The following is a 24,313-nucleotide window of genomic DNA, read 5'->3' as shown; positions in this document are numbered from 1 at the left end:
ATTTTAAACCTGCTACCTATTAATTTCATTTGGTGACCCCTAGTTCTTGTCTTATGAGAAGGTGTAAATAACACTTCCTTATTTACTGTCTCCATGCCAGTCATGTTTCTGTGGACCTATATCATTTCCCGCCTTAGTCGTCTTTTTTCTAAACGGAACAGTCCCAGTTTTTTTAATCTCTGCTGTGTTGGAAGCTGTTCCATGCCTCTCATCATTTTTGTTGCCCTTCTCTGTACTTTTTCCAATTCTAATTGTCTCTCTTTGAGATGAAGTGACCAGAGCTGAATGCAGTATTCAAGGTCTGGGTGAATAGGGATTTACATAGTGACATTGTGATATTTTCAGCCATATTTTCTATTCCTTTTCCAACGGTTCCTCACATTCATTTAGCTTTTTTGACTGCCGCTGCCCCCTGGGCAGCCATTTGCAGAAAACTATCCACGATTCCCATCGTTTTGTATATATAGTTGGGATTATGTTTTCCAATGTACATTACTTTGCACTAGGGTTGTCAAGCGATTAAAAAAATTAATCCCGATTAATCACGCTCTTAATAATAGAATACCATTTATTTAAATATTTTTGGATGTTTTCTACATGCTCGAATATATGTATTCTGTGTTGTCATTGAAATCAGAAATGTACAATACTCACTTCTTATTTATTTTTATTACAAATCTTTGCACTGTAAAAACAAAAGACCATATTTTTCAATTCACCTAATACAAATACTGTAGTGCAATCTCTTTATTATGAAAGTAAACTTACAAATGTAGAATTATGTAAAAAAACCTGCATTCAAAAATAAAACAATGTAAAACTCTAGAGCCTACAAGTCCACTTAACCCTACTTCTTGTTCAGCCAATCACTCGGACAAACAAGTTTTTTCACATTTGCAGGAGATAATGCTGCCCTCTTCTTGTTTACAAAGTCACCTGAAAGTGAGAACAGGCGTTTGCATGGCATTGTTGTAGCTGGATGCGCTAAAGATTCATATGTCCCTTCATGCTTCAACCACCATTCCAGAGGACATGCGTCCATGCTGACGGATTCTGCTCGATAACAATCCAAAGCAGTACGGAACAACGCATGTTCATTTTCATCATCTCAGTCAGATGCCACCAACAGAAGATTGGTTTTCTTTTTTGGTGGTTCAGGTTCTGGAGTTTCTGCGTCAGAGTGTTGCTCTTTTAAGACTTCTGAAAGCATGCTCCACACCTCATCCCTCTCAGATTTTGGAAGGCACTTCAGATTCTTAAAACCTTGAGTGCTGTAGCTGTCTGTAGAAATCTGATATTGGAACCTTCTTTGTGTTTTGTCAAATCTGCAGTGAAAGTGTTCTTAAATCAAACAACATATGCTGGGTCATCATCCGAGACTACCATAGCACAAAATATATGGCAGAATGCAGGTAAAACCATGGAGCAGGAGGCATACAATTCTCCTCCAAGGAGTTCAGTCACAAATTTAATTATGCTATTTTTTTTTTTTTTAAACAAGCATCATCAGTATGGACACGTCCTCTGGAATGGTGGTCAAAGCATGAAGAGACACATCAATGTTTAGCATCTCTGGCACGTAAATACCTTGCAGTGCTGGCTACAAAAGTGCCCTGCGAACAACTGTTCTCACTTTCAGGTGACATTGTAAATAAGGAGTGGCATTATCTCCCATAAATGTAAACAGGCTTGTTTCTCTTAGTGATTGGCTGAACGAGAAGTAGGACTGAGTGGACGTGTAGGCTCTAAAGTTGTACATTGTTGTTTTTGAGTGCAGTTACGTAACCAAAAAAAATCTACTTTTGTAAGTTGCATTTTCACGATAAGGAGATTGCACTACAGTACTTGTATGAGGTGAATTGAAAGATACTATTTCTTTGTCATTTTTACAGTGCAAATATTTGTAATCAAAAGTAATATAAAGTGAACACTGTACACTTTGTATTCTGTGTTGTAATTAAAATCAATATATTTGAAAATGTAGAAAAACATCTAAAATATTTAGTAAATTTCAATTGGTATTTTGTTTAACAGTGTGATTAAAACTGTGATTAATCAAGATTAAATTTTTAATTGCAATTAATTGTTTTTAGTTAATCGCATGAGCTAACTGCGATTAATCGACAACCTTACTTCGCACTTATCAAAACTGAATTTCATCTGCCATTTTGTTGCCCAGTCACTCAGTTTAATGATATCCCTTTGTAACTCTTCACAGTCTGCTTTGGACTTAACTATCTTGAATAATTTTATATCATCTGCAAATTTGACCACCTTCCTGCTTACCCCCTTTTCCAGATCATTTATTAATGACTTAAAATGAACCCACTGGGATATTTTACACAAGATAATTCATCAGTTAGTTGTAACTCTACAATCCTGTGATGCTTTCCTCTTCTCAGATAACTCTTACATAAATTATATTAAAAATGTAGGCCTTAAAAGTGGGAGAAGAAATTAAAGACAATACAATTAAATCTTTAAATGGAGGTAAAAATTGAGAGGCATCAATGTCTGCTCCTTTATAGCAAGTAACAAGTGTTTGCTAGCTCATTAATTACAAGCCTGAATGGTAAATTAAGGTCAGATTTCTGATGACTTTCAGAAAGTGTTTTGAGATTTGCTGTCATAGTTTGAAATGCCAAATGATAATGTTAAGTACATAATTCTGCACCCCTCTCTCTCCATTCACCATCCGTTCCCTTTCAATGAAGCATGCTTGGGAGAAATAATAAAGACGTTAGGAAGAGGACAGAGATCTTCTCCCTCCACTGGGCTTTGGGTGCACATAAGGGATTTCAGGTGAAATTTCAGTTATGACGGGGAGAGCATCAGTGAAAGGGATGGCTGGAACCAGTGAAGATCTTTGGTGACAGTCTAAGGTAGAAATGTGAGCACTGGTCCAAGAGCCATCGTGAGAGACTTTAAGGATCCATACAGAGGGGAGCCATCTTTGCTACACCTTCAGGGATCCAGGTAAATTAAAAAAAGAAAAGGAGTACTTGTGGCACCTTAGAGACTAACCAATTTATTTGAGCATGAGCTTTCGTGAGCTACAGCTCACTTCATTGGATGCATTGTGAGCTGTAGCTTACGAAAGCTTATGCTCAAATAAATTGGTTAGTCTCTAAGGTGCCACAAGTACTCCTTTTCTTTTTGCGAATACAGACTAACACGGCTGTTCCTCTGAAACCAGGTAAATTAAAGGCAGCTCTGGTTGCGTGGGAAGGCAGCACGCTGACAGATGGGCTTTGATTTAACGTGAAGTTCCTCTGGCACCAATGTATCGGAGCTAAGGCAGCACAATGAGCTGAGGTTTCTGTTTGCTCCCTACTGGTGCATTGGCCTCACGTGAGCTGTTGAGTGCAATTTGCTGTATTGACTTACAGATCAACCACCACCAACCTACAATTTTCCATTAGCATCACTCCAGATCTTGCTAGTTGTCAGAGCCTGTGGGCGCTGCTGGGAAGTAGAGATACTGGCTGATCTCTGCCAAAAAGAAGCCTGAAGAAAAGTATTGTATTTCTGAGAAAAGGATGCTCATATTTTGCTACCAGTGGAACTTTCCTCTGCCCGTTGGAGGCTTTTTAGTTCTGCCCTCTCCTATACCCAGCCCATTGCTTGGTCCGGCCTGGGGAAAGTGACTAATATGAATGAGCCCCTTAAAAATACTCTCCCTCTCCCTTACTTTTTGCTTCCCCTTCTCTTTCCCAGTCCCATTGCTCTGGCCCCTAAAGGAATGTATTAAGAAGAGTGGAGTGAGGTGAGCAGCCTGGATAAGCTAATCTGGAGAGCTGGTTAAAGCTTACTATATGGAAAACACCGGGGGTTATGGATGCAGATCCATCTTGATGTGGAAAAATTGGAAAGAGTCCAGTGGAGGGCAACAAAAATTATTAGGGGACTGGAACACATGACTTATGAGGAGAGGCTGAGGGAACTGGGATTGTTTAGTCTGCGGAAGAGAAGAATGAGGGGGGATTTGATAGCTGCTTTCAACTACCTGAAGGGGGGTTCCAAAGAGGATGGATCTAGACTGTTCTCAGTGGTAGCAGATGACAGAACGAGGAGTAATGGTCTCAAGTTGCAGTGGGGGAGGTTTAGGTTGGATATTAGGAAAAACTTTTTCACCAGGAGGGTGGTGAAACACTGGAATGCGTTACCTAGGGAGGTGGTGGAATCTCCTTCCTTAGATATTTTTAAGGTCAGGCTTGATAAAGCCCTGGCTGGGATGATTTAGTTGGGGATTGGTCCTGCTTTGAGCAGGGGGTTTGGACTAGATGACCTCCTGAGGTCCCTTCCAACCCTGATATTCTATGAAGCCCAGAAATGCAGAAGTAGGAAAAACCTTTGTCCAGAACCTTTACTTCTCTGGCTCACCTTTGCATTCTGTCTGACTACACCCAGCACCACTGTCATGAGCCACATTGTAAAGTAAATGCAGTCTGAATGTTTTATTTTTCTTCCCTAGTATTGCAAGGTATTTGTACTTGTATCACAGGATCAAAAAGCAATCTGTGCGCCTATATTTACCATTGCTGCATCAAACTCCTTGTATCTATTCCTCCCTCCAAAGGATGCTTCAGTACTTCTAAGCAAGCAAGCAAGAAAGAAACCAACCTCTTGCATATGGCAGAACAAATTGCCTCAGAGAATCCTGATGCATAAGATTTTATTCATTCTGTGCAGATGTGATCTGCCTCCTTTAAAGGTTTTCGTTTAGGCATAATAATAGCTCTCATGTGCCAGGGGAAGGCTCTTAGTGGCTTTGCCTGGTTAATATTTTTCCTTCACTCTGCTGGCTTTGCATGCTGTGTGGGGTTTGTTTTGTTCCAGTGGATCTGTCATAGTTGGCTTGTTTTATGTATAAAACTGTCTGGCAAGCTGTAATGAAGGGAAAATGACCGTGGAGATGGAAGTTTCTTAGGACAGTGTGCAGCATAAAGCTGTTTGCAGACCTTTGACTTTGCACACTCGATACGACAGCAGAGAGATACCTGGGAATTGGAAATGGAACACGCCTATCCCCATGTGTCCCAGACTGGAACTCCATACCGTGCCACTGCCTGGTCCCACGTGTAGTTCCTGAAAGAGGCGCATTGGTCATATCTAACGAGACTGACCCCATGGCTAAGAGGAGGATCAGTCAGGCCAAGACTCCAGCGGCGTCTGAACAGGACAAATGCTCCTTGGTACCAGTGGGCTGGAAGGGTTCCCATAGTCACCTGTAGGAGCCTGTAAAGTTTCGCCCTTTCCCACTCATCTGCTCTTTTCTGTTTTCATAGTGGCCCTCTTCCCCACTCTGCCAGTGATACCAGCTTCAGCAACCTATTAATCCATGCCACTTTGATGCCTAGCTCCTATGGTTCTACTAATCAAAGGCATTATATAAGAACTGGGTGGTATTCCACACTGTATACACAGTGTGTTCCATAGAAATGCATACTCCTTTCACAATTTAACTTCCACTTTTTATTTGCTATAACATTATATTAGCCATATTAATTTTATTATATATTATACATGTATTTATGGATGGACTACCTTTCTTGAGATGCTCTGTAGGGCCACTGCCTTCTCATTCACATCCCTCTAAAATATCCTATTTCGTGGCAATGTTTGTTTGAGTACTTGGGGAATTCTCTGTCTAATTTTTTTCACATTGATATTAAAACACCTGGTCAGTTGCCTAATACCTTTTGTTACTTCCCTTATGTCTGAGTGTCTTTTAGATGATAAGGGACCATACCTTCTCTCCTGTTTGCACAGCACCTCGCACATTGTGAAGAATCTAAAAAACGCATTCCAGTAATGCCCAAATATCCTGTGTATAGATTGACATCCTGCTCAGCACATCTGACGTAGCTCAAATAAGCCACAAAGCTGATATATTTATTTTGTTTAATTCATTGGCTCAAGTAAAATTTGTTTTAGATGGAAAAACTTATCATTCAAATTTTAACAGTACACGACCCCTTATGACCTATTCTGTTTTAGTATAAAAACTGTACCCTGTACAAACCGGACGGACAAATCAATGAGTGGGGAATCATTAACTGTTGGTTGCCTATTGATAGCCAGGCAGTGGTGGAAGTTGCTACTGGCAGCGGTGCCACCTTGAGGAGGTTATCGCAGAGCCACATGGCCTATAATTTCACACCTGCTATAAATTGAAGGAGGCATGGTAGGAAATTTATCTTGATAACCTGTGTTTCATAACGGCAAACTTTAAGATTCATTTAAGGGAGAGTATGCATAAGTAACGTTGTGTTACCTGTAATCTGCCAGATTGGTGCACCAAGTAACCGCTTTGGAAGTGGAACCAACGATGCTTTACAATTTTCTCTCCATTTTATCTAGTTATAGGTTTAGCCACACAGAGCAAATCAGAGGAAGTAGTCTTTTCCCATTCCTCTGACCGTTTCTCTGTTTACATGCATCCCTATTTGTCTTGCACATCAAAGTGGCAGGGTTGATTTATTGTCATTCGCTCCAATAGTGCCTCCTTCCATGTATGCAATGGAGAGAAAACTCTGTGAAATTATATGATGCCCTTTTTTGCTAAGGCTCTTGATTTTAGCTTGCTCTGATTTAAGGGTAATGAACCTTGGCTGCCAACAAAATGAAACACCACTACAAGATCCACTTCTTCTTAGTACTCAACCTGCGTGGCTCAGACAGCCAGTATTGCAGGGTGTGTGGAATTCTCTATATCAACCACACCTGCTGCCTATTGTTAGCCAGATTCAAATGTGCAGGTCAGAGTGACAATAAACAGCTAGTTCCTCTCAAGTTGTAAGCACTCCATGGTAAAGCCACTCTGATTTATTTGAGATAGGTAACAGCAATTGTTTACATTTGGAGTGCTTCATATAAATGAACAGGAACAGCAGCTGCCTATTAACAAGTACAGTGTATGCTGAAAACGCTGACATGCCTCTTCTTGGTTCCCTAGTGATTCCCCACAAGATCGGGCGTGTTATTGAAGGGAGCCCAGCTGATCAGTGTGGGAAGCTGAAAGTGGGAGACCGTATCTCAGCTGTGAATGGGCAGTCAATCATAGAGCTCTCCCATGACAGTATAGTGCAGCTGATTAAAGATGCAGGCCACATGGTTACCCTGACTGTTGTTGCTGAGGAAGGTAAGAAAAATGCCTGCTTATTTCTCCCCAGTGCGGATACGAATGGTGGCACAGCCTGCAGGGTGCGGCGTCCTGCCACATGATCACCAAGTATTTCTGTAATAAAATAGATACAAAGCCCCAGAGTCTGGTTTTATATCTTCTTAAGTTAACAAGCTGAAAAGGAGGTGGTATAAAGACGTCGGAGGTTTTAGGAAAATAATCTACCTCGTGAGTGACGGATTGTGGAGCTCATTTCATTTGCTTGATGGAAGCTGGGCGCAAGTGCAGAGGAGTGGGGGAGGGGAGACACATGCAGAGATGGTTTTATTGAAAAGACAAGATTCAGGCATTATGAGAATCAGTGCTGTGGTATGGAGACCCCTCCACAGAAATCGGAGAGAGAGACTGCTCCTGACAGGAAATATTCCCCATCCAGCTCTAGCACTTCTTAGCGTGAAAAAGATCTGATCCTTCAAGTTTTAGAAGGGGGAAGAAATTACTGCACTCTGGGATGTCAGTGAAAAGTAGAGTTGAATTTTCTGAGCTTACTTGGCATCCTAGTGTTGTGCAGCAGGAATTCCCGTCAGGAGAGCCTCTGCCCCAGAACTAAACGGTAAGTTCCTACGGTGCTATTGCCTATGCACGTCCACAAGGCATTGCGAGTAGCATGGGGCAGCTCTGCCTCGGGGGCCCTGTTGCCAAACAGAAGTCAAGCACCCTAAGGCCTAGCGAATATCCAGTTCTTAGACATCCTGCCCTGCTGGGCATTTTCAGTGTTTTCCTCTTGCTCTGTGAAAATGCACAGATTTGCCTGATGCTGCATTTCCAGGACACAATGGAAACATTTTGTGGCCCTTAGTTCTTCTAAAGATACATCTGGAGAAAACTCGCATCCTGATCGCTGTTTTTTCTGCAAAGCCTCTCAGGTTGCTAGCAAATTCAGCGCACAAAACAGTGAAATCCTCTAAGCAGCAAAATGAATATTTGTGATGCCAAAGTCCCACCTTCAGAAATGGCATTTTCTAATGAAAGCTCCCATGCAACTCTGCTCTTAATATTATATTGTTCCCTACACAAATAGTTCACTATAAATGTGTAAAATCCAATCGTTTGAAGAGAGAGCTTTTTTCCAGCCCTGCTTACCACTGCATTTTTCTGGATTGCTGCTTGTAGGTTTAACTAAAGTTGCTATAATTATTTTGCAAGTAAGATGGGTTTCTCCACTCTTAAATAATAAATACTTAAAGCTAGTATGTGGATAAAGCCAACAAATGATTCCTTCTGATTTCACATTCATTGCAAATATTTAACATGGTATCTTGGCCTTTCATATAGAATATCAAAGACTTAATGTACCTGCTTATTAATGCTTGAAACAGAGAGGCTCTTTTTATTTATAAAATCCATTATATTTCAATGTCGCTTTCATGATTATCAGATCAAATTCATTTCAGGCCACAGGGATACAGCTCAAAGCAATCACCCTGCCTTTAATGCAGTTGGAGTTTAAGTTGAGGTTCCGCTAAGTCCATTTCTATCTAGTTTTTAATCAACCTTGTCTCTAAGATAAATTGCCTCTGCCATTAATATCTGAATGTAACACCCCTTTTCACACACCCTGTAGAAACCCTGATCTTAGCTTTTCTCCATTCCTAAGTCATATGGGATTTTCAGATAAAATTCAGAGATAAAACATGGACCTGAGTGAGAATCAGTGTTGGGAAAAAAATGTCAGTAACCGATTATAAAACCAGCCCAAAGTGACCAACAGGAGAAGCCATGTGGCTTGGAGATTTATGTAATGTTTGGAGGAACTACAGAAATCCATGTTGCTCATAAAAAAGAGTAAATTACTGCTTCTAAAATAATCACTGGTTGAAGTTTGGGGAACGTAGTTCAGCTAATGGCACAGCTGCAGTAAGCACCAAGTTCCAGATCACAAAATACTCAGCAGGCACTATCCTCCTTAGAGCAGTCAGACCCTGGGGAAAGCCAGGGCACACATTAGATCATGCAGACCTCTCAATCAGTTACACACTCTGGGAAGCAGGTTGGGCTTTATAGGGTTGGATGCCTGGCTACTGCTGCCACTAGTTAGTTGCATTGTGAATAACACTGAGGGGAGAGAGAAATACCCATTTAGCCGGAAGCTATTCAGCACCATAGTGCTCAAGCCCGGACTGACTTTGCTGTTCCCCAATGTATCTTCTGTGCTGACCTCTTAGATTGGCAGTGAAAATGCTACAATGCAACTCTCATCCCTCCGCTACTCCCCTCCAGCTTTCACAAATATGTATTCTTTACTTTTCATCCTTTGTCCCAATTGTGTCTCTAATTCTAGAATAAGTGAATTCCGCTCCATGCTCCAGAAGACATTTTATAACAGCCCCTAGTCATGTACTATCCAAAAACATGGGAGAGCAGGATGAGTGGAGGAGCTGAGAATTCATGCAGACAGATGGCCTTTTTCTTACCTGTGCTTATTAACTAAACCTTTGAACGTATGCCAGGAATAAATGTTGACGTTTGTCTTGGGAGGGAAGAAAACCTCTTCAAGGCATGTCCTAGCAATAAGGCCAGACAGCCCTGTGATGAACTCTGCAGGGTCTGGTATAGCTGAGAAATGCTGCAATCTAATTTAAGAATCTGTACTGAGAAGCAGTAATATGCTTTCCTTTACTTCTAGGTGCATAATTACTTGTGTTTTTCAGTTATTACCCTGAAATGCATTTACCTAACACACTCCTAGCAACAGTGAGCTGGAATGCCTGTGACACTTTCCATTATAAGCCCTTATTTTCAGGGTTTGCAACTGAACTATAAATGTTCATTCCAGGCTAAAACTTGCCCTTTCGGGTTTCTGAGTGCATTTTGGAGGAATATGGTTTGCTCTGCTTTTTGAGTGGCAGTCACTTCGTATTTCAAAATATGGTGAGGTTTTTTGTAAGTCATTTGATCAGACACATACAGTAAATGTGTTCTCTGTGTCAGAGACAGGTTCGCTTTGTGAAGGCTGCTAAGAGGGATTTTGTTAAAATGTCATTATAGGTAAATTGCCTGTTAAGGCTCTTTGAAGAGAGGGAGAACATTCCGATATTCCAGTTCTGATTAAAATATCTCCTTTAATACAGTTTCAGGAACCATTTGTAAACTTTCCCTGAGAGTTTACCTATGACAGATCTTCTCCACGATGGATTAGCAGATGTGACTCTCAGTAGTGCCTCCAAGAGCCCTGCTGGGTTGGGCTCAAAACCTGTTCACAGTGGAGCTGGAGTAGGGGTGGGGGAGGCATCATGATGATCTTTCTGATGATTTGTTAAATCACTATCAAATACTTTTTTGGGGGGAGGGACGATCCGCCCTGTGGATTTGTCTAGTTCTGACACTGCTCCTGCCTTTACCAGGTTACAGACAATCGAAATCTTAATATGTGCTGTCATTCCTAGAATAAAGTAGTTTAGGTTAGCAGAAAGTTCCTCCATGGGGAGGATGAACTTCACCAAATACCCTGATTTATGGAACTGAATCTAGAAATCTCCACTCCTCCGCTTCAGCGCAGCATCAACCTGGCATGTGACTGTCATGCAGCACAGATCTGCCCAGTAGCTTATCCTAAGGGAAACGGAAATTCTGTTTCTCCTGAAATTTTAAATTAAAAACCCTGCATTCTCACTCTGGGCACCTGACAACAAGAGCTGCTGTTTACCTAGAAGAGTAAGAAATGCTCAGAACAGCAATTAACTCTCTTGTGCTGTTTACTCCCCTCATACCACACAGTGTATTTTTAGAGGTCTGCTGTAATTCTGTTTTGTTTGACGTTATTAGAACACCGTGGCCCCCCTTCAGGAACCAACTCTGCCAAACAAAGTCCAGCCCCACAGCACAGACCTATGGGAACAACACAAGCCAACTCTGCAACAGCAGACAGGTATGATGCCTTTGTTTTCAGACAGATGGGAACCAAAAATGAACAAAGATTGAGCCTGGCTGGTGTGATAGCCCCAGCCTAAGTCATCCTTGGGTGAATCCGTGCACAGAAGTGAAGGGAAGGAGGGGCAGCCAACTGTGGGTCACATTCCCCATATCCTGCAGCAAGCCCTCATCTAGGTGCATGAGTGCATCATCCAGGGCACTGCCCTTGACTGCATCTAAAAGGCACAAATGCTCCATCGTTCTGGGTACCTAATGAGGACTTTAAATTGTGAGGAATTGTTGCCTCAGTAATTCCTTTATCAGCCTGGCTCTTATAATCTCATGTAACTGTTAGTGTTCATGCTGTGTGCTGTCTTTAGCATGTGTTGTGGGGACCTGTAATCGATACACAGACTATGCTCACTCAGAGCTGAAGACTCTCCCTGTTTGTTACAGAAGAGGGTATCTGCTGAAGGGGTTGAGGAGAAATTAGAAATGTCATTCTTGTATGGCTAGGCTGTTCAGTGACCTGATAAATCAGGAGGCAGATATCTAAGACCAGCCCTGATCAGAGATGATGCTCCATCCCTTCAGCACTTTTCTCAGACCAAGGGGTGATTACTTATAAGTGGAAATCACCCAATAAAACCCCAATCAATAAATGGTTCATAAGATCCTGGGAAAAAGAAAAGGAGTACTTCTGGCACCTTAGAGACTAACCAATTTATTTGAGCATGAGCTTTCGTGAGCTACAGCTCACTTCATCAGATGGATTCGGTGGAGCTCACGAAAGCTCATGCTCAAATAAATTGGTTAGTCTCTAAGGTGCCACAAGTACTCCTTTTCTTTTTGCGAATACAGACTAACACGGCTGTTACTCTGAAAAAAGATCCTGGGAGACCCTGTCAATGGGGAAAACGTTTACAGGGATACATTGGCTGTGAAACAGAGTATCAGTTATGTAGCACAATGAAGAGATGGACATGGCTGGATTTTTCACCGATTTTTCCCATATTAGCATTACCATTATTACATAATAATTCAGCAGTACCCTACTACTGCAGGTAGCTGTTTGGATGATCTTTTCTTACCTGCTTCAATTAAAACAAACATTTAAAAATTACAAGTTTTCTTGATGCTGTCATTGCACAGTTTAAAGCCATTCATAGCAGTTCTGTGGTCTTTTTCTGGATGGTACACACAGATATTTTTTAATCATTCTGATGATGGCAGAGAGTCTGGGATTAAATCCTCAAGTGATTCATTTCCTGGATTTTGCATGTTTGTTACATTACTCAGAAGTACCTGATCATGTTCTGTCTGTGTATGAATTGGGGAGACTTCATTCTTAGGATAAACTAAACATTATAAACTGTTGAAACTGTCTCATTTGTGAGGGAAGAGAGAAGGTTTCCCTCTAAATGAGAACAGAGGGTAAGACTGAACTGCTCTTTTTGGTACTCTTTATAATCCTTGGGTTCACAGAAGACACCAGTGTCAGATATCCCTAACTCGGGAATTAAATAGCTGATGCAGCTCCTTGGTGCCAACCAACAGACTGACGATTGATGATCGTCTGTTGATGTGCTGCAGTAGGTTAAGGTTATAAATAACAGATGAAGAAACAACTATTAAATACCTTTTTAATTGTATAAGCTTTGCATAAGAAAACCATATTGTTGTACAACTGACGTTTCTTGCTGGTCCATCCAATAGTAACTATTGCAGATTAATTCAGTTTCCATGTAAATGTGACCTGAGTAACTTAAGCTTTCCTTCCATCAATTTGCAGGGGAGTCACAGAAGATGAAGCTGGAAGAGAACTTTCCAACAGTTACAGGCTTCCCTGGCCTGAGCACAAGCACTTGCCCCAGCCTGATGGCGGTGTTCTCTCCATTGTAGGCAGCCGTCATTCTCAGGTAGACACCTATTCTGAGGAGCCAAGAGTCTCTGCAAGATCCTGGTGGTACTGAGGCCCTAAAATTCAACTGCCTTGTATGCTAATAGTATAGGGCAGGAGTAGGTAACCTATGGCACTCGAGCTGATTTCCAGTGGCATTTACACTGCCCGGGTCCTGGCCACCGGTCCGGGGGGCTCTGCATTTTAATTTAATTTTAAATGAAGCTTCTTAAACATTTTAAAACCCTTATTTACTTTACATACAACAATAGTTTAGTTATATATTATAGACTTGTAGAAAGAGACCTTCTAAAAATGTTAAAATGTATTCCTGGCGCGCGAAACCTTAAATTAGAGTGAATAAATGGAGACTCGGCACACCACTTCTGAAAGGTTGCCGACCCCTGGTGTAGATTAACCTTTCCCTTAGGAGATACGGTGTTGAGATACTCTTTAGGAATGTGCTGACTAGGCATGTGTCAAACAGTAGAGAGGATGTTTTGCTAATAGTTAGTATTTTAATGTTGTTACAAACTTAGTTTAGTTTAATATTGCTGATCATTATAGTTATAAAAGAAACAACAAACCTTTGAAACAGAACTACTGTAACATCTTGGGAACATTCTATATGGAAAAACAGTTCATACATATTTAAGAATCTTAGAATTAAACTGCTCTGCAGATTTTGGCTGGGTATAACTCAGAGGTGGGCAAACTACGGCCCGCAGGACCGTCCTGCCCGGCCCCTGAGTTCCTGGCCCGGAAGGCTCGCCCCTGGCCCCTCCCCTGCTGTTTCCATTCCTCCGCAGCCACACAGGCAGCGGGGCTGCGAGCTCCTGCCGCTCTGAGCAGCATGGTAAGAGGGCAGTGACAGCGCATGAGGGGGCTGGGTAGGGGGTCCCGGAGGGCAGTCGGGACAGGGAGCAGGGAATGGTTGGATGGGGCGGAGGTTCTGGGGCGGTCAGGGGTTGGGGAACAGGGGGAGTGGGGTCCTGGGGGGCCTGTCAGGGGTTGGGGGTGTGGATAGGTCGGGGCAGTCAGGGGACAGGGAGCAGTGGGGGTTGGCTAGGGGGTGGGATCCCGGGGGGGACAGTTTGGGGCGGGGGTAGTCTTGGGACAAGGAGCAGGGGGGTTTGGATGGGTCGGGGGTTCCTAGGGGGACAGTCAGCGGGTGGGAAATGGGAGGGGGCGGATAGGGGGTGGGGGCCAGGCTGTTTGGGGGGCACAGCCTTCCCTACCCAGCCCTCCATACAGTTTCGCACCCCAGTGTGGCCCTCGAGCCAAAAAGTTTGCCCACCCCGGTATAACTCCACCTCATACCAAATCATATGATGTGAGTTTGTGATGAATCAGATTCAATTGCATGTTATAATGAATCAGATTCAATTCCATCCCTTCATAGCTGTGTATTAAAACCTGTCTAGTGTGTGAAACTGAAAGGATTTCTCTGGTTTTATAAAATACCTTTCCTGAAAATGTAGGAAACTAACAAAAGTTAAAATTCCTCAGTCCACAATTGTTTATCTCATTTCTTATGCAGAGTCTTGGCTGTTCTCCAGTAGAACTGGAACGAGGCCCTCGCGGTTTTGGATTCAGTCTTCGCGGAGGAAAGGAGTACAACATGGGCTTATTCATCCTTCGACTTGCTGAGGATGGGCCTGCCATCAAGGATGGAAGAATTCACGTGAGTGTCAGAGACACTGATGAATTCAAACAGGTCGGGCTCCTCAGGATGTTCATTACCCCGTCAAAGAATTTGCTTCCCTGCAAGTGGTTAATGTCTCACTGCACACACAAAACGGTTATTTACACTGCTCCAATCTAAGATTTGTAATTGCAGAGATGTAGCAAACTGTGTTGATAGTTTTAATGTTTCAGGAAGTAAAAATCCCAGCAGCATGTAGGGGGAAAGAAACGTGCTCTCTCTCCAAAAGACATAGCCACTCCCAAAGAAAGCTGGACGCCATCTACCCTAAAGACATAGTAACAGATGTTTCTGACAATGAATTCTTCTCTATAGACAGTAGTTGGCCAGAATGAGTGCCAAACAGAATTTTTGGAAACCCAGACTGAAAATAGCACAATGAAATGCAAGTCTGTTGGAAGGTTCCCAGAGTCCAGGTAAATGTGGGTTTGTGAGAGCACCCAACCTTTGTTTTTAAGCTGAGCTTTCGTTGTTCAGCATGGAATTTTAAAATGTTTCCAAACCAAGTACCTTCCCTACCAATGTATCCTAATGTTAATTCTTGTGTGTCATGTCTAAGAATCCCGCTGTTCAAATATTGTCCCCTAAACAAACCGAATGTGTGCAAAGGGAGAAGGCAGTGTCACTGCAGTTGGAGACTGTAGCAGGGCAGTGACCCTGCTCTGGCCCTGAAAGGGTTAAAAGCCAGCCCTTGCAGAGGGCTGAGAGCTGATAAGAACAGGCTGATTGGGAAGGCAGCCACAGCTGGGGCCATGCCCCAATCAGGCCACAGCTGGCCTGAGAAAAGAGCTGTGAGCCAGGAGCTGAGGCAGTCTCTCTCTAGCTCTTGAGAGAGAAGGACCTGGCTGCCTGGGAGAGAAGGGTACTTGAGACAGAGCATTGCTGGGGAAAGGGTGGAGGAGTTGGGGAGCTCCGGCCTCAATAGAGGCCTGTGCAGGTACAGGGGCTGGGAGGAGCAGCCCAGGGTTCGGCAGAGGCAGCTGGTCCAACCTCCTTGCCAATGATGTGTGGTTTACAGACTGCAGTCTGCCCCAGTGAGCGGGGCCTAGACGATGACTGGCAGCAGCCACTGAGGCAAGGTGGGGATAGAGGGTTGGGGGTTCCCTTGGGAGGGGAGACCCAGAGTGTGGGGACACTGCCAGGGGGCAGCATCCCACGGTAAAGGGCACCAGGATCTGGGAGGGACACGGGGCCAGCGGCAGGCAAGACACTGGCGTGCAGAGGGTGCTCCGAAGGCTGGAAAGAGCTAATTCCCAGGACAACTAGCAGGAGGCACTGCACCAATGAGTCTCATCTTGCTACAGAGACCAAATACAGTTCTGTAATTACTGTCCATAAAATGACTTTGTACTGGCTGAAGCATGGAACTGAGCATCAGGGACTCTTAGTTCTGATTCCATTCCTGCCAGTGACATGTGATACAGCCCTTTACACAAGTCACTTCACTTTCTCTGTCAGTTTTGTAGTGTGCAAAGTGAAGGCAGTAATAGACTACTTTTGAGGGCTGATGTCAGGCTTAATTGGATGCAAAATTCAAAGAGTTAAGTTTTAATGTGCTAATTCTTAGCATTTACAGTCATTAGTTTTTCTTATGCTTGGGAGATTGCTTGAGTCTTATAGTGCTGCTTCTGTTTTCTCTTGTACTGCTCTTTCAAGTGGGGTTATGCTAAGCTCCAGAGCTTTGCGTTCAAGTCACCAGCATGTGAAGACTTCCCAGCTGCAAATAAACTTGGACTTTCATTGGAGAAATTTCACAGCAATAAACAGAATCAAATATATACAATTCCCTGAACTCTGTCTGGGTTCAGCTTTATAAACTCCCAATCTATTGGGGGGACACAATATAACTCTTCGGGCTCTGTTCTCAAAAATGACATCAGCACACTTATCTGCTTTCTCCTGTGGATCATCTGTGCCAAGAACGGGTGGGCTGTAGGGTAAATTTGACTGTGGGGTATTCATAATAAAACAAATTTCAAATATTCATCTTCACATTGGAACTCATCGTTCTTTCATTATACTTCTATGTGACATCTGCATTTCTCCAAAGATCTGGTAGGCCAGGCCAGATAATTGTGTAATAAGATCTCTTCCTCCTCTCACCAGAGAGAGATAGGAAAACAAAGCTGTGGTGTCCTCCCTGTTCCTCTTCCCACGGCACTTTACCTAGCTGATCACACCCAGCTCTTTCCTCTCTCCCTGCAGGTGCTGATCACCTTCTGGTCATCTAAACTAGGGGATTCATGGTTTTAGCAGGGCTCCTCTTCCACTGTAGCAGTCTGTATGGAGCAGCCCACTGTTATCTGCTTCCTGCCCCTGCTAGAGGCAGGTATTGTTCCATTTCAGAGCTCCATGCTGACTGACATAGAGGGTGCAGTCTTGGCTAGGCTGTTTCCCAGGGGACCTCAGTGAATTAGCTGGGTGCCTGCACTGTATGGGAGAGGCATATTCAGCTGTGTTTAAAAGGCCGTTTCCATACTTGAAGCAGTAACAGTTTCACACCTGAACTATAGCACCCTGAAAAATGAGTTCATAATGGGACAGCCTCATCTCCTGTGTCTTGGCAGCAGGTATGTGCCCCCACCAGCCCTTGAAAGGGACATGCTTTCCATGTCCACTGGGCTGATCATGCATATACCCGGATAAAATTGGGAGCTCTCTCTCATCCTAGTGCAGCTGCACCAGAGGTGGCAGCCATGGAAGCACTCGAATAGGCTGACACCGGAGTCCTCTCTGTACCAGTGCTCCCCTTGTTGCTGCTGTCACTGGAGCCAGACCCTGCTGGGAATCTTGAGTCCTGAGGGCCAGCAAGGCTGAAGAGGTGTCGTTATTATACTCCATGTGGTGGAAAATATTTGCAACCATCTCCTTCATGGTACCTGATTCTTGCAAGGACCACTTCTCATCGCTGCTGTTGCAGAGGTCAGAGGGATAAATAGATGTAATGCTCAGAACAAAACATAAGGAGTGATGTCAATGACAACTGAGGGAGCAGGTTCTGGAAACAGGAGGTACCTCTAAATTCTTCCTGGCCAGGACAGAACGTTTCCGTGCCTAGATAAGCTTGTACACTAGTCTGTGCTCTCCAGGCTTTCCCAATTCAGCCACTGAAATGGAACTAGGCCTTTCCCAGCCCCAATTTAAGTAGTACGTTTGGATACTGACACAAAGGAGCTCTAATAACCCAGTTTGCAGCTGGTTTGAACACTAGATGGTAAAACGCACCTCGGCCCTGTGTTTTTCCAAATGGCTGTATGTCGTCATCCTCATTCATTTATTATTGTATTAGTGCTCCATGATCATAGGGTTCTATGTGGGACTATCACCTTCAGTAATGTTTTATGAAACTGATCTAAGTAAGATACATGCTCTTTAAACTGCAACTTTTATGCAGTAGTGACACCTAATGGAAAATCGGTTTAATTGCAAGACGGACCTCATGATCTTTCATGGGTTAGAACCCAAATGCTTGGATATTCTGACATCCATTATCTGATACGTTTGTAAATTTGCATCAAAGTCCGTAAAGCTGATATCTCACTAGTCGGGACTGAGCTAGTATTGTCGTACAGTGATCTCTCTCAGAATAATAAATCCTTTCCTTTATGAGCAACCCTCTCAGCTATATTAATATAAGGGTGTTTGGTTGTAATTTTAGAGTAATTACCACATACACATGATTTTAAGTATCTTCATGGTGCAAGTCTTTATAACAGAGCATCAACAAATTACTTTTATGGAGTGAAGATGTACTCAAGAAGATGGATGTATTAAACATTTATCAAATGGAAAATTCATTTCAAGTAACCTGAGCCCTTGTAGGGAAGCCAGCTTGGCAGAATATCTACATGAAGAATTCACTGAACAGCCCAATGGCTGAATTACATTAATTGTATATGTTAGTGGTTGTACGAGAGTGGGTTTCAGAGAATAGAAGGGACTAGGGAAAAGAAAAGCTTGAGTCGAGCTATGGCTTTTCCTATATTGAATAAGAATCCAGTTACAGTAGCTGTGCTTCATGAAGTTTAACCTGGCTGGTATTGTCTTTTCAGGTTGGTGACCAGATTGTTGAAATCAATGGCGAACCCACCCAAGGTATCACTCATACACGAGCCATCGAGCTGATTCAAGCAGGAGGAAATAAAGTTGTTCTTCTTCTGAGACCAGGGACTGGCTTGATACCAGATCATGGTAAGTTACAGGTTGTGCCAGTTTGTCCCGAGGGGACCGGGGGAAGGTGGTAAATAGAAATGTGTGTTGATTAATGTCTAAAGAGGTTGGATGCTGTTGTGTAAGCACTGAAGCTATTCAGCAATATCCTTCCATTTCTGCTGACTTTCAAGCTGCCTGTTTTCATACAAGCACAAATAATGTGACCAGAAAAAAAAAAAAAAAAAAACTGTTGCCACATAATAATTTTACTGAAAAACCTTGGAAAGACGCCATGACATGTAATGTTGTTGCAAGTATTCTTTTGGCCATGGTTTGTTCTGATGCTCCCATCCATCTCCAACTTGATTTCTGTGTTTCTCTACACATATTATAATTAAAGACATAATTTGATTTTACATTTGAATAAAATCTCATATGGTATTGGGCTTCTGTCACGCTTCACAACCAAGATGATTATTTTTGTGGGTGCTTCAGTTTCTCTTATGAACTTAAACTGTAAAATGTTAAAAAAAAACCTTCTGAACGAGTGAAAATTTTGCTCTCGGAATAGAAAACTTTAATTGTGACACTTGTTTTTTGCACATAAGGCAGCAAAGCACAAATCCCTAAGCAAATTGCTTGGGCAGAAATGCCTGTAAGAGCTTTGACTGAGTTCAACTGCAGGGCATGCTCCAAAATCAAAGCTATTTGTGGCTGTCACAGTATTTCAAAGCAGAGCACATTGAGAGCAAGAGAATTTATTCCTCCCCATGCCAATTCTATCCTTTCAACCCTTCGCAGCTGCTGTAAGGCTTTAGACAGGAAAGTATTTAAACCATGTAAGGATCCTTCTTATAGCGTAACAGCTCTGTAGTAAAATTGGAATGGTTAGATACAGAGCCACTTTCCCTTTGTAAAAGCCCATGACTTTCATAAACAAATTAAAATCTGACACCTTGAACCTTCAAGCATAGTGTAGCCTATGCAAGTTTGTAGCATTCTATTATATGTAGGCAGGACTCGACCTCCACTTACAGATGAAATTGTCTAAAAATGTTTTCCTATATTTTTCCCTTCTCCCCACTGAGCTAGAAAATAACTTAAAACATCATGGTCCTAAAATACACTGCCTGGTTCCATCAGAGCAAATAGTACAAAGAATAAAAGCGAAGTATCTCTGAACTACAGGAAGACTTAGTCTTGTTTTTATCCTTTTTGTTAGATCCCCTCAATTGTCTTCTATTGAGATCACATGTATCTCCTACTGAGATAGCCCTTATGCTAGTAAGGCTTGGTTAATTAGTATTTTGAAAACTTAAAACAGATCTCTTGAGATACTGCTGAATTTTTAGGCTAGGCTACCCTCTAAGAGTGTAGTAAACCTTTGTATGCCTTGTGTGTCTCCCCTAAAAATAAATATTAAACACATCTGTGCCCATAAACAAGAAAGGAGCCCCTCTAAGTGAATTCCAGGTCTCTCTATTGACCGTAGGTATTTAAGCATACAATTACAAACCTAAGATCTGTTTTGCTTTTTCATGCAGTTATAAGTATTTGGCACAGAAGTGTGCTGCCTTTCATAACAATAGCAGCTGTCAGTAATATTCCACAGCTCCCTCCCTCACAGAATTCTGCCAGGCCTAAGTGCAGCAATTTAGTGGGGAGGGGGGTGGCTCTTCCATACTATCACCCTGTTGGCTCTTGTGTTCTGCATTTGAATCGTACACTTCTAGTGAAAGCTTTTGCTTCCTGTGATTTTTGGTATATAGTCCTGGGCTTTTTCTCTTCCTTATTCAGGTCTGGCTCCTTCCAGTTTGTGCTCCTACATGAAACCTGAACAACATTAAGGCTTTCAGTGCTTTTCTTGGTCTTTCCTTAAAGACTTGGTAAATCTGCATGTCTTGTGATTCACCTCTTTTTTTTTCTTTAAGTACATTGCTATAAATAGTAACCTCACCTTCTCCCTGTTTTCAGTATTCTTTTGGTATGAATTGCAACAGTGTAGGATAGGGATTTTTAATTCTGCTGCGTGAGGCCTATAGCTATGCTGAACCTCACAAGCCCTTACCAGCATTCTTAGCCTGTATTTTTCCCAAAAAAGTTGTTTTCTGTAAGCTAAAAATTTAAGTTTACAGCTGAGTGAGGAAATCTCCTTCGTTTAGTGTGTTATAGAATATAAGTTTGTTGTTTTTTTTTTTTAAAAAAGTGTTTAGATCATGTTGTGGAAGTTCATTACATTAAGATATTTTAGATAAATGTTTGTGAATATTGGTTAAGTGATTTTTTGTCACACCATTGTGCTGCTTCACTTCCAGGTGATCAAGATAGTTTTAATCCATCATCCTCAAATATAATATATGATGAACAGCCACCATTACCCACCTCTGCAGTATGTGATTTACCAGTACTGGAAGACGCTTTAGCGAATGTTCACATATCTGAGAAACTGGAAGAAGCTAAAAACACTGTGCCTGAAAAGAAAAGCACTTTAACTGAAAACCAGTCTAAACCGAAACATATGTCTTCTACCCAGGAGCATATGAAGAGATGGGACCAGCCTACCAGTCTAGATTTAGTAACTGATGACGACATTAGAAGAGAGAGAGCAGAGAGTCCAAAAAAATTGGGCACATCTGGGGAATTGCAGCAAGCAGGGCTCCACAGTCCAAGAAAAAGTGAGACACAAAACACACACAGCAATCTCTTAGACCAGTGTGAGCAACCCAGGAGAGGTGAGAATACACACACACAAATCAATTTAAAAGAAACTTCCAGAGGAAACAGAGGCAGATCTGCCAGTCCCCAAAAGCATCCCAAAAAAGAAGAAAGTGCGGACAAGTCAGACAAGTTACTAGACTCTCAAGATAAAATAGCTGGTGGTGATGGTGATGTTGAGACTAATGAAAAATCAGGAGTAACACAGCAAGACAGAAAGCAGAACATTGCTGGAAAGAAGAAGAAGAGGTCTCAAGAGAGAAAAAACCCAAGAGCAGATGAAAAGACTCTTCCATTAAATAAGGCTAATGAGCCTAGGAAAAGAGTAGATGAAGATGAAAAAGCCAATACTGGAGAGCCAACTTCTAGCGACTTCAAAACTGCAAGTCTTTCTGATGTTTCACAGCTTTCCAAGGGAAAAAAAGGTAGGCTCCAAACACAAGATCCAGTTATTCTGAACAAAGACCACACAGAAAAAGGCTTGGAGCCAACTGATGAAACCAAAGATGATGGAATTTCAAAACCTGAATGCAGCTTTCCAGTTAAGAAAGCACCAATAACTCCTGGACCTTGGAAGGTACCAAGTGCAAGTAAAGTCACAAAAGCAACAGGTGTCACTGAAAAACGGGTTTGACTGAAACATTTTTAGAACATGTTTTAATCAGGTTTCTAATATGGTCAATTAAAAGCATCTTTTTTCCACAAAGTTGTCATTTTTCAGAAACTAACTCCAGGGGCTGGAAAGTACATTTGATTTGTTCTTAAATTAACTAAGCTGCATGAAGGAGCTCTTCCATAAGCTGCTGTCCCCTCATCCTTTGAAGGCAGTGTCCTGCTGCTCTCTCAACATTGCACTGCTAAGGCTTTCTCAGATAGTATTGTGAGTTTCTGAACAAACTTTAATGCCTATATTGCCAATGTGATCATGACTCACTTCTTGTGCCAAGTTATCTACTGTAGCCAATCAATTTAATCCTCCTGGTAGGTTTTCCCCAGACTCAAAGCCAAGATTTTGTTTGAAAATAGCTATTTTCTCAAAGGCATGTCGCATGTTTATATAGGGGAATAATTAAGAGTTCTCACAACTTCAGTAAGGTGAGTGTGCTGGTTCTATCAACTCTAGGGCAGCAAATGAGCCACTGATGCTGCCCCACTGGATTCTTTTTCTTAAAGTTCCTAATAGCCCATGTGAAATTTAAAAGGATAATTGCATTTTGGTGTGATCTATGGGGTTAGTTTTGCTTTCTAGGAGCAAAACAAATTTGCTTAATTCATTTAAGGTAATTATAGTAACTATCTGCAAAACATGTATTGCAAATATCATTTTGAAGACTAAGTGGTGAAATCCTGGCCCTGTTAAGTTACTGGCAAAAACACCCATTGGCTTCAGTGGGGCCATGATTTTATCTTGTCAGTTCTTTGGAAATAAGGAATGGATGTGGTGCTGTGCTTTCAACCTCCCTCTGGTACTGTATGTCAGAGCACCACATATGGTATGTTTTAAAAATACTTGGAAATGTCCCATCTTTACCTGTAAAACTAAAAATTGATATGTAAAAGCAGTATTTGAAACAGAAAATCCTGCTGTTGCAAACTCAGACAGAACCAACCACCACCAACAGCTTCTTAAAAAAAGTCCCTCTTACCTGTGCCTACTATTCGAAATCTCCTGTTTTATTTGTGTGTAATTGCTTTTGGTTGAGTGAGAAATAGTTGACATACAGGGTACATGAGACTTAATATCTATTGTTTGGGCTTCAATATGTATTTAAATAACATTGAGGAATGTTAAGATATTTTTATATCAGTTAACTGTAGGACTAGCAGTCTGCAGAAATTTCATGGTTTGATTTACTCAATAGCATTAATGGATTTGATTTCCTGACCTGTGCTAGGTTTTCAGTGACTGCAAATAAAAAAAACACTAAAAGGGGCTGGGCCAGTTCACAAAAGCAGAGGAAAAAGGTAAGGAAAGTCAAGATCAGTTGCTGTACCCTTGTGTTAAACTAATCTGACTTGCTCATTAAAAATATAATTGAACTGCTGCTAAGTTGATTAGCCTCCCAAAGCTTAAAAAAATCAGTTTTGACTGGAAGCTAGAAACTTTTGAAATAGACAACTACTCAGCAGTAGGCTTAAATGAACAGTGCTTTAAAATCTGTTTATTTTACAACATCTGAACTGTCCTCTGCTGCTTCACATTTTATGAATCCATCAATTTGCTGTAGCATAAAGTGTACAAATCCTCAATATTGTAGAGTTTGACTGTGAAAGTATGAGTTAGCCTATGTAGATATTAATCCTGTATTCTTGGTTGATAAACCTGTGGGATCCTCTTAAGTTGTATGCACTTGTTTAACCATTGAGAATAGTACCAAATTCAGAAATTTAATACCAAGATGAATTAGCACCACTGAAATTATCAGCAAGTACCCATCCATCCAAATGCTGTTTTCTAATTGTTAACGTTGTGACCTGCTTTGGTGTCCTGTTTGTGAGTCTTTTCCAGAGAACTTGTACCTGTACTTACTGTATAAGGTGACTTAGCAATGTGGCCTTGGAATGCTAAGCAACATATGGATGTACTGGATGTAAATGTTTATATATTGTACAGCACCTTTATATACACACTGAGGTTCTGACTAGAGAGACCTGTAAATCGCTCATTATTTTTTATATAGATATATTAAAAAGAAACTCCCATTCACAGCCTGTTCATTCTTGCACTTTTAAATGTTAGCTGTAGACTCATTTTACAATGATGCGGTCTGCATTAGAACTGTCTTAACTAAATATACAGCCC

General features: G+C 41.8%; 1 protein-coding gene across 2 annotated transcripts in view; it reads left to right on the top strand.

The window, feature by feature from the left end:
- MAGI3 (membrane associated guanylate kinase, WW and PDZ domain containing 3) overlaps window positions 1–24,217 on the top strand; it is a 218,109-nt gene extending 193,892 nt beyond the window's left edge. Inside the window, exons 16-22 of one of the 2 annotated variants that reach the window (XM_048827001.2) lie at window positions 6,959–7,144; window positions 10,952–11,054; window positions 12,831–12,957; window positions 14,479–14,622; window positions 18,696–18,834; window positions 20,593–20,681; window positions 21,111–21,249. In XM_048827001.2, the coding sequence (XP_048682958.1) occupies window positions 6,959–7,144; window positions 10,952–11,054; window positions 12,831–12,957; window positions 14,479–14,622; window positions 18,696–18,834; window positions 20,593–20,642 (749 nt within the window). In that variant the 3' untranslated portion in view covers window positions 20,643–20,681; window positions 21,111–21,249. Of the gene's footprint in view, window positions 1–6,958; window positions 7,145–10,951; window positions 11,055–12,830; window positions 12,958–14,478; window positions 14,623–18,695; window positions 18,835–20,592; window positions 20,682–21,110 lie in introns of both variants that reach the window. The other variant, XM_048826998.2, reaches the window with a different exon arrangement.
- The last annotated feature ends 96 nt before the right edge of the window (window positions 24,218–24,313 follow it).

The sequence above is a fragment of the Caretta caretta genome, chromosome 21, assembly GCF_965140235.1.
Source record: "Caretta caretta isolate rCarCar2 chromosome 21, rCarCar1.hap1, whole genome shotgun sequence".
In the NCBI taxonomy this organism is placed as follows: Eukaryota; Metazoa; Chordata; order Testudines; family Cheloniidae; genus Caretta; species Caretta caretta.
The sequence above is the reverse complement of the archived record's forward strand: the minus strand, read 5'-3'. Positions and strand labels throughout refer to the sequence as shown.